This window comes from Rhizophagus irregularis, chromosome 25 (genome assembly GCF_026210795.1).
Source record: "Rhizophagus irregularis chromosome 25, complete sequence".
NCBI lineage: Eukaryota > Fungi > Glomeromycota > Glomeromycetes > Glomerales > Glomeraceae > Rhizophagus > Rhizophagus irregularis.
Window position 1 is genome coordinate 2943280 of NC_089453.1, and position 19234 is coordinate 2962513.

A 19234-nucleotide genomic window follows, 5' to 3' on the forward strand; every position below is an offset into this window, starting at 1 on the left:
TTTTTTAGGAAAAAAATACATGATTATATATATGCATTGCCTCATCATTCCAAAATTTAATAAATTATAATCATGCGCTTGAATCACAATCATTTTTATTTTTGATAGATAACAAATTTATGATTATAGTATTTTCTTAAATGTAACAGTTTATAATAATATAATAAATATATTTTATACATATTTTCGATACATGATTATTATATAAAATAATATTTTCAAAATTATATTTTTAATATATAATCGATAGATATCGTTAACATATTTTTATCCTGGATTTCTAACATATGTTTGATATATCATCATAAACATCGAGTTATAAGAGAGTTAACGGAAATACACCATATCTGATATGTTTCAAACATATTTTCAGGTTCTGTAAAGTATTAAAAAAAAAAAATTTTTTTTTTGTGCACTAGATTAAGAAGTCATTACTCGATAAACTTTTTTTATCATTATCACGTAATTGTTACTTTAAAATTTTATTTTTATAGGAAGAAGGTCTATGATAGATTTCATTACAAATCACGTGTCCATACAAGTTCTCTTTTACTTATCATCTTTTCGCGTTTTTTTTTTTGCAGTAAATTTCCTGTATAAACAAAGTGTGTTGTTATTAAAATATTTTATGACCTTTAAAAATAAAAAAGTTTTTATGTATTAATTTTTAATTGCTTCAATATTACTAACAATGTGCCTTTTATAAGTATGATATTTTACAGTAAAATTTAAAAATAAACTAAAATTTATTTAATTAAATACAGTATTTGCAAAGCTTTTAAACTATATGTGTTTTTTATAATAATACTGATTATGTTTCTTTTTGTTAATCATAGAACTTCATGCTTAAATTTTAATGTTTAACGTTTTAGATTTTGTATTATAGCGTATAGGTTGGTTTCTTTTTTATAAGTTCACAAAGATTTTCCATAAATGAAAGTTTTTATATATCTGATAGTGTTTAATAAAATTTATAGTAACTTCATAAAGAGTAATATATGATTGGCTAGAAATTTGTCGAATTTGTCATTACGTGCAAAATCAACAAATAAATTGCATTTCTCGTGATATCAATGTTTACCCGTGATGTTACAGTGTAATTATTTGATCGTCATTAGCTTGGAGATAAGAACGCCGAAAAGCCTGTGTAATGTGTCTAGCTTTAATCGTAGCATAAATTTGTTGATCGTACTAATCATGAAATTCAATATATGGTTAGTTTGATGCCCAAATATAGCTTAAACTTTTCCAGCATTTTTATATTAAACTTGAAGCTTGATGCATATATTTAAGCGTAGTAAGCATAAGCTTCAAGCTTCAAGCTTCAAGTGTTGGATCCGCAGTTATCTTCTTTACGGATGGTAGGTTAATAGGTTAATATATATTGAAACAAGAACGACAAGAACGATACCAAACCATAATATTTCAAGAAGTTGTCGGACATAAAGAAAAAGTTGGCAGAGATGATGAGGTAATTCATTATTTATTTAATTTATTTGTATATTAATTTTTTTTTTTTAATTTTAATTTTTTTTAATTTTTAATTTTTTTTCTTTTACAGTGGCTTATTGAAAAGCGGTGACTTTTTTGTTTATATTCAATGAACCATATAATTTACCATCATATGTATTATTCTCTAAGACATTATAATAAAATATTATTTTGATCTTAAAGAACAAAATGTCAGGATCTACAATTTATTAAAAAAAATATTGTGTCATCTATTATTGACTTAAACTAAAAAAGAATAAAACTTGGGATTCTATTATTATTGAAATGATAAATATGGATTATTAAAAATCCACTGATTTTCGTGATAGAATCTACTATTTAAACTATTTATCATGAGAATCTTCATTCAATTTTTGGTTAAACATTTGTTTTATACTGCAATTCCTGCAATACCTGCAATTCACATTGTAAATTATTCTGCAATTTGATGCGTTTTGATGTGTTTGATGCGTTTGATGCGGGAAATTCTAGTAGATGAATTCACTTTACTTTGTGTTGATCTTCAGCAGGAAAATCATCATATAAGAATAAATGCTATATTTTACCGAAATTTTTCTTTTTTTTTTAGTAAAATTGGTTGATAAACAGATAAAATCAATTATGATATGTGGCGTATGATAGAAAAAGAATTTTATCAAATGTTATCATATATACAGAAGCCATGAAATTTTCAACTTGCATTAAACAAACTTGCATTGCATAAATAAGCCCATAATTTCACGTGCATTTCTCAAAGACATGGGTTACTGTGAGTTTATTGTCTATTTTCAATAGAGTGTACATTTTAATAATTAAGCTTTCTGTAAGAACTGTAAGGATAACGATCAATATGGAAATGATAACTTTAATTAATATGAAAGTATTAGATTTGAACTTTCTAAAGTTTAATCTATTCAACATTCTAAATTTATATTATATGCGTCTTTTTATGTTATTATATGCATTAGAAGCTTTTTTACAATTTTTATTGGAATTGGAAAATTAGAAGACTTCATCATCGTACAACGTTGCGTACAGTACCAACCCCCCCCCCTGCAATAGTTTCCCTCTAAAGTACCGTGACTATTTATACTATTTAACAGTAAATTTCGATATTTTTGAAAAGTATCTGGTTCTAATTTTGGCCAAAATTTGATATTTGGCCAAAAGTTATTCCCTGTATACAAGGATATAACGATATGTTGAGATCCATATGAAAATCGTTGAAAAAAATATCGTTATATCAAAAATTATACTGATAATTTATATGTTCTCTCATATAGTGGGAAAGTAAAATTTTATTCGTTATTAATGGATTTTTAATATACTGTATATTGGTATATCGAATATCAGATCGAGGTCTGACTGTAGTACCCTCTCTTACATAGTCACCCCCAGGCCTGGGTACTTTTCAATCTAACCTAGCCTTTCTTGAATAATGATTCGGGTACTGTATGCAGCACTATATGGTATGTACAGTAACATACACTATATTTATTCTTTCGGGGGAACTCTTTAAATCAACAAGTTTAATAAGACATTATACATTTTATTTACCGTAATATATTCTAGTAATTACATTAAAAGTAAAAATAGAAAATTTTCGATAATTTGATGTTCAATTTTAGTCAATCATATTAAAAATATAAAATTAGAAATATACTAAAATAAATTAAACCCATTTGAAAATCAAAGCCGTGAAGCTCGCATTTTTTTTTTATTTTTTTTAGACTAGGGCGCGACTACCCACTTTGTAATTCACTGGATGAGATACAACGGAATAAGGATGACCTTCATCAAGAAATGCTAAGGATAGGTTAATAATATAGGAAGAAAACAAAGAATAAGAATGAAGAAAATTTAATTGAAAATTGCTCGATACAAGTTGAGTCGTCTACAATATCTGATAATAATGACGTTTAATGAAGGAATGATGTTTTAATGCTTTTAATGCGAGATATTTGACCAACATTATACATACAGTCATTGCATTTACTCCAAATCACGTGATTTATTCTTCGTGTTGACACTTTTATTTTCTACCATAGTATTATAGTTTTATAGTTATTTTATAGTTTGTAATAAAATTGATGACACGTAAATTTTTTTAATGAATTTTAATATTTATTTCACAAATTTATTCAAATTATAGATAATAAAGACTCGTATTTTTTTTTTAATAAATTTAATATTTATTTCACAAATATATTCAAATTATACATAAAAAAGACTCATATTCAAAATACATAAATATAATAAGATAATAATAAACTATATATATATATATAATAAATCATTTCTTTCTTTTACAAAAACTACAGTATGTAACTCTTTATCTCAAGCCAGCAATAGATAATTCTCTAGCTTTAGCATGCTTTCGTACAATTTCTGTCCAGCTAGATAAATTTACTCCTAATCTTCTACTTAAAGTTTCAAAAGCAGTTTCCAAATTTGTTGCAAGTTCTTGGAATTTTGTTTTTGTTGAACTTTCGGAAGATACTCGTATTGCAATAATAAGAGCTCTACGCAAGACAGTCGCAACCTACGCATATAAAAAAATTTATTATAAATTAAGTAATTGAAATTTTTTAAAAAAAAAAAAATAAAAAAAACCATTTATACTCACATCCAATAAAGTGTCAGTGTCACCCTTAATTGCTGGGTTCCTTTCTAATGCAAATACATCAACTAATACATCATAATAAAATCCGCTGAAAACCTAAAAAAAAAAGACAATCAGTTTAATAATTTTTTCGTGCTACGTCATACACTTCAGTCTTACATGAAGTTTATACTTACCAAAGATAAAGCATGTACTTCGGGTTGAGCTTTGGAACCTATAAGATCATTAGATAAGTTTCTTAAACCTTTTCCTTTATTATTGAATAAGGCGTCTCCAAATTCTTCTCCTACAGCTGATAAGAAATTGTTCGGGACTCTTAAATTTGCTTTTGTTAAAGTAACAAATAAATCTGCAATATCTGCCTAACAAAAAAAAAAAAAAAATTTTTAATATTTTAAATTTTTAAAATAATTTTTGATTCACTTATTAACAATGTATACTTACCATAGAGATAAGAACAAATAAACTGCATAAATCACCGAAAGCTTCATGGAAACCACCAGTTTGTCCATCAGATCTCCATTGAGGTTGCAAAATATCCAAAAAGGAGTGGCCAGCTTCATGTGCCACCACATCTAAACTTCTACACAAAAAGATTGGTGTACCATCTTTTCTCTTGGTGAAAAAGAATTTCAAAGCACCTTCTTCGCGACTATAATAAGCATTAGCATCTTCTCCAGCATGAGGAAATATTTGAAGTCTCTTATTTCCCCAAGGTCTGGTTAGTTGTGGTGGATTTCCATCAAGATATTCTAAATCACCCAATAACAAATCATATGTATATCGAACAGTTGAAAAAGTATGTACAACATCAAATCGAGTGTGATTATCTGATTCGTTGGGAGCTTGTGAAGGAGTATTGTCAAAATCTAATAAGAAATCTCCATTTGCATCAGGAGCTATCGGTTTTGCTGTTGATACTGTTTCGAACCAAGGATCAACTGGTCCCGATTTTATATCAGTATTTATTAAGAAAAGTTCGCGTATACCGATTGTCTTGACAGATGGATCAGATTTCCAGACTCTAACTCGCGATCCTTTACCGGGTGGTGGAACAGCCGCTTTTACAATTGAAGGTTGTTGCAAGCGAGAAGCCAAAAAATTTGCGCCCCTATATAATAAGAACGTATAAAATGATTAATATAAGTAAAAATTACTTATTTTTTTAAAATTAGAAATTTATTTGATTTAATGGTTGATTGATTACCTTGGGTAAATATTTTGATCGTAGTTAAACAATACGAAAGGTAATCTTTCAGGAGTTTTAAGCTCGAAGCCAAAAGATGATGATTTGTTTGAATCTGATGGATTAAATTCAAGGAATTTTTCATTATGGCCAACAATAACTGATTTGGTTGAGAAATCTAATGTGATAAAATTTAAAACAGAAAAATTTAATTCATGATTTCTTTCGTTCCAAAAAATGATCAATTGACCTTGAATTACAAATAATCACCTGGATGAGGAACGAATAAAAAGAGTTGCTCCGGTTTTGGAATTGTAGTACTTCCGTGTGTTTCACCATCTGAAAAATTCAAAGATCCTTGATTAGATTCAATGCTCACGAATTTTCCTGAAGGATTACGCCATGCTACTAACGGGATAGTAACTATAAAAGGAAAAGAAAAAAAAAGTTTTTAATTAAATATAATGAATAAAATGCATTTTTTATAACGTTAAAAGTATATTTTACCAAGGGTAAGATTTCTCAATATATCAGCAGAATCAAGCTGTTTATTATCACGCGTGTATCCAATTGAATAAGTGTGCTCATCATTCTCAACAAGATAAACTGCAGATTCATGCCAGTTATTGTCGGGTCTAATTGATAAAACAATATAGCTTAATTGAAGCGTCAATTATTTTTTTTTTAAAAAAGAAAAGAAAATTATTTACTTTTCTTTATTCGCTTTAAGACTTTTTCCTAGATATGCTCCATATTTCTTATTATACAACGCATAAAAGTTTCCGTAGTTATCTGTATTATCACGTGATTAACCGTTAGGAAATGAAAAAACGAAAGACTAATGGAATGAATATGTTTAATATATCTACCAATTCTCCAAAGCTGAGAAGGATCAGTGAAATTGTAAAGATTTTTCTTGATTGAACCATCTTTTTCCATTGAAATGGCTAGCTTGCTAGAATCAATGAATGCAAAGTATCTGTAAACTTCACCACTACTTGGTTCAGCTTCCGAACTAAATGAAGCAGTGCCTGGACTGATGTTAAATGGGCGGTCAACGTTAACAGCGGGAAGCTTCCAGTTAATTTTCACTATATTAAAATAAAAGAAAAAAAAAATATTATTTTTTTATGTTGATTTTTATTTAATTTCGACAAAAAAAAATTCCTACCATATCTTCCGGATAAAGCGGTTTCGGGACCATGAGGACTTGTTGCAGGGTAAGGTTTACTTGAACTATTTAAACCGGAAATAATGCTTCCAATTCTAGCTTTTTGTTCGTCGAAAACATGTTCTCTTGACCAACCAGACAATTGATCAAAGTAATCGGAAATATACAACGGGACATTTGTTTCAAGATCCTTAATTGCATTAATAGGTGTAATACCAGATGACCAAGTTCCATTTCCTATACCAGAAACAACATTAGCAATTTTTGTGGAGGATTCCGAGAAATTTTCAGCAGGAACATTAAAGTTTGCGGAGAGTTCATTAGCAATTGAGGTGGAAAGTGATTGAATCCAATCGTCTGAAGCCGTATAAACTGATGTTGCGTCTTTGGCAGGAGATTTTTTAAAGATATTTTCAATTACAGATTTTACAGTTTCTTTGGGAAGCTTATAAGCGATACAATGAGGAAAACTCTTGTGTAGACCTCCTCGAGGGTCAGGAGGGTCAGTCGCAATTATTTTGGTTATTGAACTTGCTAACAGCCTTCTTCCTCCTGTTGGTGTCATTGAGGTAGACATTTTGATAAAAGAAAGTTTTTGCACCAAATTCGAAAGATGCAAAGGTTTTGAGAGGTTCCGAGGACGGTAAAATGACCTAGTATTTATATCTGTTGGATTATCAAGAAATCATTTAAAAAAGACGTAAATCACGTAATTTTCCTTACCATATGGATTACTGTTTATTTCTTACAATAATGATGACTTGTCGGAAATTGTAGAAATTGTTTACCACATTTGGTTTGATGAATTCTTAATTTGTTACTTTAGCATAATTTGTGAGAAGTGAGGTGAGTACCTTCATCTTTTTTTCGGTACATAAATTCCGAAAATATTGATTTTTAAAATAAAATTTTCAAAGCAAAAGACAAAGAAAATTCAAATTTGTTATGATTAACCTGTTAACAGCTGAAAGATCAACTTTGCATACGCCCATGCCAATTAATTGTATTTTTGATTCGTTGGTATATAAAAATTCTTTTATAGTCTAATATTTTTATTGTAGGCCGTAGTTAATCTAAATATTTTTATTGTAGGACGTAGTTAATCTAACCTTTATTGTCTAAAGAGATCCTTTTTCATACTTTTGTCGCCCAAAAACAAATAAAACGAAAAACTTAATTTCTTTTTGTTTGTTTTTTTTTGAATAAAATTTTCCTCTTATGATAAACGCCACAAACTGCAAATTTTTTTTATAACCTGTATTTGGGCAATTTCCCACATAGTTATTATTTATATTCTCATTTTTGTTTAAATTAATCATCTTGATAAAGAGAAATGATGTACGAATTGCAGCTCAATAAGTTTCTTTGTTTGAACATTTCAATAAAGTTCAACCAAAAAAAAAAAATAGGCTAAACTTGCAAGTTTAATTGCGCCAATAGCATAAGATTAAATAACATAACTTTTTACGAGTCAATTTATTTTTTATTATTCATTGTTAAAAAGTAAAAGAGGCTTTTTGGTTTAGTTTTTTTTTTTCATTTCAATCGTCATTAACTAAATATCATTGAAAAAAAACCCAATTTTTCCTACTTTCCTGTTTTATATATTTCATACTAAATTAATAATATTCTTTTTTTAATCTACCGATTTTTTAATCAGTTGAGAAAAAATTACACAAATAGTTTACGTAAATATTCGGAGTATTGGACTTATCATATCTATTGTATTGAAAATGAATAGTCTAAAACTTGAAAAAACTTTTAATTATATTGATATAGAGTAAATATTTTTAAGAACTAATTCTAATCCTAATATTGATCTTAATCAATTACAATTAAAGATTATAGAGTAGCATCCTTACCTCCCTCCCTCCTACCGAACTCACGTCTTATAAATAATTTTTTTATTCATTTATTAAATAATCAAATATGATATTAAAACTTACTTCATTTTATATAAATGTCTAATTGTCATACATTGGCTTTTTTAAATTTAAAATATTGAATTTAATATCATTATGAATTATTTCATAAAGTAAAAAAAAAATAAATAAATAAAAAATAAATGAGTAATATTTTTAATTACACGAAAGTACACGAAAGATGATTATGAAAAAAATTGTGTAATATTTGTTAGGGATGGGGACGATCCAAACTGATACTATTGAAAAAACCGAATCAAGTCAAACCCGAAAAACCGGTTCGGTTCCATAATCAGTTTTTGTCAAAACTGATTTGGTGATGTCCGATTCAAGTCGCTCAACCTGAACCTTTTCCAATCCTAAATATTGTACGCGTATGATATGGATCATGAGGTTGTGTGATAAAAATTTTCACTCATGTATGGCATTTTTTTAATCCTATTTTCTGTTTATTTTATTTTAAATAATTTAACTTATTATAAACCAGAAAAAAGGCACGTAATAATCTATTGGTAATTATTTTATAATGAGAAAATTTTATATTAGATGATTTATTAGTTAGAGAAAAAATTGGAATGATTATTCATTTATCAATTTATCAAAATCAAGTATACTACTAGGGATGACCAGGCAATGGATCGGAATGAGGTCTAATCCAAACTGCCGAGTATGTTAATCAACTCGGTCTCGACGATTGAGGCACCTTTTGGCCTTGATCGTCGAGACCGTTAGGATTCGACAATTTGGATTAAACCTCATTCCGATCCAAATAAAGAATTATTATCAAATAAAGAATTAACTTATTAAATTGGATCTACTAAAGAGAAAAAATATTTTTTTTTTCCAATTTTTTAATTCTTTCTAAAATAAATAAAATAAGGAATATTAGTTAAATTCTTTCTTATATTAAAGAAACCGCTTGATAAATCAATACAACTATCTGCAACATGCTTTCTATTATTCCTCCTAACAAATTTTTATTATCTCAAGCATCCAATTTTGTGAATTCTGACCCTCTATCTATTAATCACATGTTCAAATCAAAAACAAACCTGCCTATTACCTACCATTTGTCGGATCGAGCTATTAATTTCTCCTAAAAAATTATTTTTGCGCTCACTATTCACAAAACCCATGGATTGATCTTACAAAAAGTTTCTTTTGCATCAAATGGTAATATCTTCTCCCCGGTCAAGCATGCGTTGCGCCGTTGCCTTGGCAGGTGCCGGGATAACGTCAGCATATCTCACCTTAAAATCAGCGTTTATGATCAATCTCTAAAATATCAAACATTATCACCACCATAAGTCCTCGTATATTCTCATAAATGCTTTTTATATTTATTTATGTAAACAATTTATTTTTATCCATTAAAACGTAATAAAATTTATATATCAAATATATTATTTTTAATTATTATCTACTTATAATATTAACCATATCTGAAAATAATATCTGATGTACAACGCGGTTTGGGACACAACAATTCATCAAATGAATTAAAAATTTAATAAAGATTTTTGAGTAAATATATTTAAAATATTTCAACATAATTTGGTAGATACTGATTAAAGCTACAAAATGACCTTGGGATTATCCTATTTGATTATCTAAATCAAAAGTTATTATCCTGTAAAATTCAGGTATAATTTTCAGATTTGAAACATATAATTCTGGTCAGTCATTATAATTTTGGCTGCTTAATTCTAGTCAATATCAATAAAGTTATAATAAGAATCTTAATTCTAGCTAAAATTAATGATTTCAGCCAGAATTACAGAGAAGTATAGTCACATGATTTATTTCTGTCCAATAAAAGTCAATATTAATTCAATCACGTGATTTTTTTAATTTTTTAATTTGAAACATATTGATGATTGTTGTGTCTCCCACTATACAAAACAATTAAACCGAATCACAAAAATAATAAGTCATAGGTAATTTATTGACTAGTTTAAGACAATATTAAATATAACCATTATTTAATCGGTTCGATTAATTCGTTTCGAATTATGTTAAAGATCGGTTTATAAGTGCGAAAACACTTTAGCAATTCACAACCTACCAATTGCATTAATAAAATTTACGTTGACTATAATAATTTTTTTGGATCAACAATATAATTGTAAAAAAGTAATAAAATTTATAAAATTCTGTACATTGATTGGATCGGTTCATATAAAATTAATATCTTGCATCAAAAATTTTCTTAAAATATGTTATGTTTTTTTTTTTTAATTAAATAATTCCAAAATCATGATAATTCAAAATCTTCACCATGATATATATGTTATGCCAAAGGTGTCAATTTGTGTCAGTTGATAACTGACGCGCATCAGGTGTTCACAATTAAGTCTTCTTAATTTTTCAAGTAAACTTTTATTTCACAATGAATTATACTTTATATTTGATTATGTGAAATTTTATATTGTAAAATTAACTTTTAATTTCTAAATAATTTTTAATGAAGTGTTTCTCATAAGCTTGATCTAATATTTTAAGATTACATATTTTTTTTAATGTGATAAATAAATTTATTTAATAAAAAAAAGTTAAGTCTGAAAAAATTTAAAGTTTAATTATACCTTAATGTTAGATAATCATATGGACAACAAAACATAATGAAACAATGAATAACTGTTGTAGGCATAAATTCAACAATCAAAAATTGTTGAGCCACTTTTGGGATCTTTAGTTTTGGTAGGTTCAGTGGTAGGAGATTTACGTACTGTACATTGGTAAGAAACTGTCAGATTCTAGTTCGAAATCGTCACAATAGGAATCAAAAAAAAAAATTTAATAAAGACATTTTTTTCGATGGAGTGCAGGATAGACGGTGAAGGGAGGCCATCGTTCAAGTTGTCTACAAAGATGAGAATTTACAGGCTAAGGCGGAAAAGGTTCTCGGATATATTGTATGGCTGTTAGAGGAGATGCAGCAGCCTATGGACGATTCACAAAGTGGTGAGCAATTGATGGTAATAGAAAAGCATAGGTCATCGAGCAATCTTACGGAAAAATCAGATACTGTAGATAGGTCTTAAGTTAGAAATTTCATGTATCACTGGCGTAAATCCGAATCTGTAATTTAATTTTCACATGTACGGGCCATATTCCGAAATTTGGATTTATCATTTGCCTGTATCAGTAAAACATTTATTTTATAACATATACATGAAAATATGTTTAAAAAATCAAAGTAAAGCATCTTTATTATGTTTTGACTTTACAATGATTAGGAAGTCAGTTTTCTATGTATGCCTCAATACATGTGACAATTGTGACATCCAATCACGTGCAAGATCAATTACAAACAATTAAAAGAAAAATGAAATAGGCATATATTAGTGGTTGACCAGATTGTTGGGATCGTCACCACGGGTGGCTTTAATAGCGTCAATATCCTGACTCCTCAATTCCGATAAAAGCGTCCTATATCTATCTTTGATGGCCTCTCCGAATCGAAAAATGACTTATATATACAGTCAAATGAATATTCGGCACGTTCAGACTCGTAGTACAAGTCGTAAATTCATTGTAAAATATCGTTAGGTCTCACATCCACCTGGCCTTGTAAATCAATTACGTCTTCATCTTGTTCAGTGCATGTTTTCTAGTGACTACCTGTAGATTGGGTAGATCTTGCTGACCGATTTGGATTGCTGCGTCTGGTCATGCTTGAATTTTGATTTTCCTCAGTCATATCTACAGTAGAAGCGTTGTCGGAGGTCTCAGTTGTTGCGTCATGAGGAAGACCTGGTCCCGTGTACTCAACGCCCTCCATGGGCTGAGGGCTGCTTCTGGATGAAAAAGGGTCAAACAAATTATCGCACCGGCATTTCAGACATTGACTAAAGTTCCTTTGAGCAACGTCTCGTACGAAACAGCTCGCATGAAATACATGCGAGCAAAGTCTTATGACGCACCCGTCCAGTAGAAACACATCATCTAAGCAAAAAGAACAAAAAAACCGCTTCAAGGGAATCAATCCCATCTATGTTAGGCTGCGGTGCATTTGTCAACACTATCATCAAGGCCAAACGGGTGGATTCTTTGAGAGAAACCATCAAAGGGAATAAGATTCTTTTTTCGTCGATGATCTGCAGGGGCAATTCTGAGATATACATAACTTTGTATCTGGTTATTGCGTAACTGTAGATCACTTATTTAAGGTTCCATTCATTCTTAAAGATTATATAGAAAAGATGTTATGTATAGACACCTATGTATATAGTGTATAGTGATGTGCACTATACGTTGATTTTGTGATTGTACGACATGACAAACATATTTTTTGTACGTATGTACACTAACCATACGTAATTGTTATATGTATATATAAATGTATCCAGTGGCGCAGCATATGTGAACCGGCAAATTTTGCAAACAGGGCCGCATTACGGCGTTATGCACTAACACGTGAAACAAAGTGACGAATAAAGGCGTGACGAATAAGTTTTTACTCACTCGAAAAAAACTAAGTCCCTCAGATAATTATAAACAGTGAAACAAGGCTCGGGCGGGACAATGTGATGAATTAAAAATAGATCACGTGACTGTGCAAAAATTGCCGGTGCGGCTGGGCTAGTACTAGTGTAGACAGTTACTGCGGCTGCGCCTTATCATTTGTATTTACGTGCGTTTGGTCTCTTATTTCATTCATACGTACGTATGTTTTTATTTAATTAATATTTATTATTATTTATTTGCCATGTATGTACGTACAGTACACTCAGTGCAACCATACGTACATAGCCAAATTTCACCATACACTACACACAAGGGTCTCTATACACTACATGTTTCCTAATTGCCCATTCTTAAACGTTAAATTCTTTCGCCACACTTTTTTTCTTTTCATTAACCAAACAAACGTTATTAAAAAAAAATGGATGCTAATAAACTATTACAAAAATTATCTCAAAATTTACTTGAAATTTTGAATGATGACGAATATTGTGATATTAGGTTGGAGATGACCCTTACGTAAAAATATTCCGGGCTCATATGAACATTTTAAACTATCGTTCTTCTTATCTACGAAGAATTTTATCAACTATTGAAAGGAGAAATGATGGAACTTTGATACAAATTAAATTACCAAATATTTTACCAGAAATTTTTCAAATAATATTAAGGTTAATATAAGTCTTGTTGTTTTTATATAAACGTATTTTTTTTTTGAATGTGAAATTAATTATTTTTTATTTTAGGTATATTTATGGGGGAAGATTACCTTTGGAAGAATATGATGCTTTAGATATCATCAAAATTTTGGTTGCCGCCAGTGAATTAAGTCTTCAGGAATTGGTCGATTATATACAATCCTTTTTGACCAAAAATAAAGCGGATTGGATGGAACAGAATTTTAATTTGATATATCAAACAAGTTATGAAAAAGATTCATTCTTGGAACTTCAAAAATATTGTACTAATTTAATATCTAACAATCCAAATAAGATATTTAACTCTTTAGATTTTTCTACATCTCCTGAAAAACTTTTGATTTCAATCATTCAAAATGATAATCTTCAAATGACTGAAATTCAAGTATGGGAGAATGTTCTTAAATGGGGCTTTGCACAAAATCCTGATTTTCCTTCAGATCCTTCCAATTTTTCAAAAGATGATTTTAATTCTTTAAAGAATACTTTACATCAATGTATTTCTTTTGTTAGATTTTATAATTAAACTTCTAAAGAATTTTTTTATAACGTGGTACCTTATAAAAAAGTTTTACCAAAAGAATTATATATGGATTTATTAAAAACTTTTTTGGATTCTGATAGCGAACCAGTTGATAAACTAAATTCTCGTAAAGTAATTAATGATAATCATATAAACAAAAAATCATCAGATGAAATGCCACAATATCAGGTATCAATAAAAATTTTAACAATATATAGTCGTGTTTATTTGAACCTAAGTTAATTTAACATTTACCTTATCACTTTTATTAGGAGAATTACGGTCGGGTATTGATTAAGCTTTAACAAAATATACTTGTTTGTGTTTATTTGAATTTATATATGAATTACTTTAACATTTATTCTATCATATTTAAAAGGCGGCAAAAATTCCGGTATCAATAAAAATTTTAACAAATATACTTGTATTTATTCGAACTTTGTTGTTAATTTAACATTTACCTTATCGCTTCTAGTATAAGAAGAATTACGCTCAGGTATTGATTAGGCTTTAACAAAATATACTTGTTTGTGAAATTTACATATGAATTATTTTAACATTTATTCTCATATTTAAAAGGCGGCAAAAATTCTGGTATCAATAATAATTTTAAATAAATATACTTGTATTTATTCGAATCTTGTTATTATAAGTTAATTTAACGTTTACTCTTATTATAAGGATAATTCCTCTCAGGTATTGATTATACTTGTTTACGTTTATTTGAAAATTACATATGAATCATTTCAACATTTATTCTATCATATTTAAAGGTGCCAAAAAGTCAGGTATCAATAAAAATTTTAACAAAATATAGCTGTTTTATTTGAACCTTGTTATTATGAGTTAATTTATATTTACCTTATCACTCTTATTATAAGGATAAGACGATTGCAGAAATTCACGAAGATGTAATTAGGGATTGGAATCGATTAATCGAAAATCGACAAAACATAGTAAAATCGATTCTCGAGAATCGATTCTCAGCAATTTTTTACATATAAGTTAACCTGACTCCAAAGTAATTTTTCATACCAGCCAAGTGCTGATTATTTTCGTTGAAATTAGAAACTGATTCAAAGTTAGGTTGGTCGTCTATAAGAAAAATCTTGAAAAGATTCGATTTTCGATTCCAATCCCTAGATGTAATGAAAATAGTATAGAGAATATACGTATATTTAGTACATATAATAAATAAATATTCTTTTTTTTCAATTTTAGGCCGCAGAACAAAAAGAAGAGGCTGACTATCTGAGACGAATGACTAGTTCAGGTGGTAGAGGTGAGTTCATTTAAAATTAGGGTAGCTTTTTACTTAAACTGTTATTAATTAATTATAATCAAATTTAGGTATGCCTAAGATGGCAGAGCAAATGTCGCGCAGTGGTTCAAGTCATCAACATCGATCAAACAAAAGAACGATACAATCACCAGATGGATGGAGTACCGTTGGAAGTTCATCACAAAGAAATAAAGAAAAAGTTGGTGACCTTACTAAATTTGGATCAGTAAATCGTAGTAAAATCGTCAGTTTAGCACCAGGAGGCATATTAGGAGGCTGGGTTAAAGGTTGGTCCAAGAGTGATAATAAAGATCAAAATGATAAACCTGTAGGCCTTAATAGGGCAAATTCAACAACGAATATATATAGCGTATTAAATTCAGAGAGCTCAGAGGGAAGGAGAAGCTCCGAATCAAATTCATCATACACTCAAAAACCCTCTCCACCAACAGAGCGTAAAAAATTAATTTTAGCTCCACGTACAAAGAGTTTCACACCTGAAGAGCCTGTAAAGTTGGCATCATCATCACAAACAACAGTAAAGTTAGATTCAAAGAAGATCTGTAAAAGTATTGTCAATATGGTGGAAGAATACTTTTCAATATTGGATAGTCAAGTATGTGCAATTAATATAGGTGTATTTTTGTAAGACCCCCCTCTATATTGTAACTAAACATTGATATGGTTATATGATTTTTCAGGAGGTCATTACTTGCCTTAAAGAGGATATTCCAGTAGGATACCATCCAAAGGCAATAGAAACATTCGCAAACAAAGTGATCGAGAAAAAGCAGAAAGATGTGGATGATATTATGAAATTGTTCAAAGAAATTGTATCCTCCAGTACTTGTGATAATGATGCTTTTAAAGATGGTTTTAAAGCTACTTTAGAATTTTTGATGGACATTGGTGCAGATGCTCCAATGGCTTATTCTTATACAGGACAATTGTTATTTAGTACTGAACTTTCTTTTCGGGATATTACAGAACTTCTTAAACCTTTGGATGATGATATGGCAATTGATAAAATTGTGAAAGGATATGCGAAGGCATTAAAAAATGATGTGGTATGTTAAAATTATTTTCGTACATTAAAATTTTTTTAACTAGTTTTTTTGTTTTAATATATTTCTGTATAAAATAGGATGAACAAGAATATGTACAAAAAATAAACGAATTTGATCTTACATCGCTATTCCCAAAGAAAAATAAAGATGATATAAACAAATATATCGAAGATCTTGTTAGATAAAAATTTTATTTTCTAAGTTGCATTATTGATTTTTTTTTATCATTTTTTTACTGATTTTACATTCTTTTTCAAATTCAGGGGTGGTCTTCAAAAAAATAAATATATCGGGAATTTTTTAATTGTAAATGAACATTTTTTTTTATTTTTTCAGAAAATCAAACTGATAATAAGGTAGAATTCAAATATTAAAATGAATTTAAGATGAATTTTAATATTTTACGCCTTAGAATAGTATTCATATAAATAAATATCAATTCAAATTTAAAAAATATTGATTAAATAAATTACAACTACTATATGATTTTTTATTTTAAATATAGGTTAATCATATAAAAATTACTATGTTTTAAATGTCATTTTTGAAAATCTAACAATTTAATAGTACTTGTCTTGTAAAACAAAGTTACCAGTTTATCCCTTTAAAATTTTTAAATTTTTTAAAATATAGAAAAATTTATAAGCATCCCAATTTTATTGAATTAAATATAAACTTCTTGCACTATATGCACTATATCAAAAAAATCTTTATAATGCCATTCAAAAGTTTTAAAATATTTATAAACCTGATGCTACTAAAGTTAGACTTACCTATAATTACTCTATACTTATTTAACATTTATTCTATTTTATTTAAATGACGTCAATAATTCAAGTATCAAAAAAACTTTAACAAAATATAGCATTTTATGAGTGAGTTAATTTAACATTTGCCTTATCACTCTATCTTATTATAATGATAATTCCGCTCAGGTATTGATTAAGCTCTAACAAAATATACTTGTTTATGTTTATTTGAATTTACATACGAATTATTTTGCAAAATATCTGTATTTATATTAATTTGAAAATTTTATTGAAATTTAATAGCCAAGTAGATTTTATCGTAATCAGGTATTGATATAATTTAACAAAACATTCTTATATTTAAATTTTGTAAATCCATTTAATAATTGTCTGATCTTAATAATAACAGATCAGTAACCAGGATAAAAACAAAAAGGTAATGCTAATTTTAACAAAATTGACTGTATAATTAATTATAATATTTGAAAAGATTTATTAATTATTTAACATTTTATTCTAATAATTTTTATTTAGAAGTCAAGTAATTCTTATAATGATAATGATTGGTGTTGATAACATTTGACAAAACATCCTTATATAGAATTTGAAATTTATGTTGTAAGGTATTTAATGTTTGTCTAATCACTTATAAACAGGATTTGAATTTGGTAAACCAATATAAAAAAAACTAGTGTAAAAAAATTTCCTTTTTTTTGTTTCCCAATTTTTTTAGTTCTTAGATCTAGATTAGGATGCAAACAATATTTTTTATTTCATTACAAATATTTTCGTGGCCATCATTATGACATACTTTTGGCCAGAATTAAAATTCTAATAAAACACTAGCCCATAATTTCACCACTAGTTACCATCACCACTGGTGATATTTAGCAATACTAAATAAAAAAATATTTTTGTATATCATTGAAAATTATATTATTAAATAATTTTTAATAAAAAAAAAAAAATCTAATTTAACCAATTAACCGGAGGGGAAATTCCTCCCGTAACGAATAAGAGGTGACAAATAGGATTTTTAATAACAAAAATTTCTGTCCCAAGATAAATAAAGATCGTGGGGTGATACGTCTGATACGACTAACCTAACCCTAACCTAACCCTAATCTTAACTCAAACTCTCATAAATATTAGGGGGAACCGATTAAGTATTCAGTAAATAACTTTTTTATCATCCTAGATATACTAATTGGTCCGCCACCCTGTAAAAAATCTGATCTGTGTTTTATCTTTCTATGTTTTTTCCGTGAATGTATCAATTTCATGGAATTTATAGCCTCAAAATGTAATTATTTTCTAAAAAAAAAGTGTAAATTTTTATTATAAAATGAAAAATATTTTTTTTTTGATAAAAAATAAATATAAAAAATACAAGAACAATTAATAATCTATATTATTTTATCTATATTATGGAAAATCAATATAAAAAAACCGATATAAAAAATTCTTTTTTCTGATTGCGTGATATAGTACAAATGTAATATAAATATTTGTGACTTATTAAAGGAGTTTGAGAATTTTTTATTAAACAAAAAAATTTTTAATAAAAGAATTGAATCTTTAAATCAAATCTTTAAAAACCCACTATCATTTGGATCTTCAGGAACTTGTTATGATTTAAATATCTTCATATTAAATTAATTAAAGAAAAATTCTTACACCGATAAAAATATTCTTTCTTTCTTTTTTTTTTGTTTAAATCTTAATTTAATTTAAATAAAATTATTTTTTTAAATAAATAATTTCAGCTGAATTTATGGTCTAATTTTGGTCAAATTTATAGTCTAATTTCAGCTAAATCTATAATAAGAGTAATTTTAACGCTCACCAGTGGTGAAAATCACCAGTCACGTGATTCAATAAATTTTTAGTTTTTTGTTTAAACGAAAATATAAATTTAATAAATAATTTTTCTGCAATTTTATGTAATAATAAATGAAATATAACTTAATAGTAATGTGTATAATTTTTTCTTTTTCTAATTAATATTAAATTGTAATTATATTGTAACAACAGCTTCTGCCACTCTAAAAAAAA

General features: G+C 27.9%; 3 protein-coding genes across 3 annotated transcripts; 1 reads left to right on the top strand and 2 right to left on the bottom strand.

Moving 5' to 3' along the window:
• Positions 1–3823: 3823 nt before the first annotated feature.
• On the bottom strand, positions 3824–7048 carry OCT59_017064 (uncharacterized protein; the record flags this gene model as incomplete). Its single annotated transcript, XM_025330305.2, has 10 exons — positions 3824–4033; positions 4118–4210; positions 4291–4476; positions 4559–5225; positions 5322–5478; positions 5571–5723; positions 5808–5935; positions 6011–6092; positions 6170–6391; positions 6472–7048. 10 exons carry the CDS (start codon positions 7046–7048, stop codon positions 3824–3826), a joined length of 2475 nt encoding a protein of 824 aa, XP_025180068.2.
• Positions 7049–12006: 4958 nt separating this feature from the next.
• Positions 12007–12296, bottom strand: OCT59_017065 (uncharacterized protein; the record flags this gene model as incomplete). Its single annotated transcript, XM_066146114.1, has 2 exons — positions 12007–12193; positions 12274–12296. 2 exons carry the CDS (start codon positions 12294–12296, stop codon positions 12007–12009), a joined length of 210 nt encoding a protein of 69 aa, XP_066003838.1.
• Positions 12297–13281: 985 nt separating this feature from the next.
• OCT59_017066 (uncharacterized protein) lies at positions 13282–16615 on the top strand (the record flags this gene model as incomplete). The annotated part of the gene is made up of 14 exons (XM_066146115.1): positions 13282–13361; positions 13439–13531; positions 13607–14055; positions 14128–14270; positions 14354–14368; positions 14557–14577; positions 14661–14675; positions 14763–14777; positions 14855–14869; positions 14963–14992; positions 15303–15363; positions 15432–15979; positions 16065–16430; positions 16508–16615. The coding sequence occupies 14 exons, from the start codon at positions 13282–13284 to the stop codon at positions 16613–16615; spliced, it is 1959 nt and encodes a 652-aa protein (XP_066003839.1).
• Between the last annotated feature and the right edge of the window lie 2619 nt (positions 16616–19234).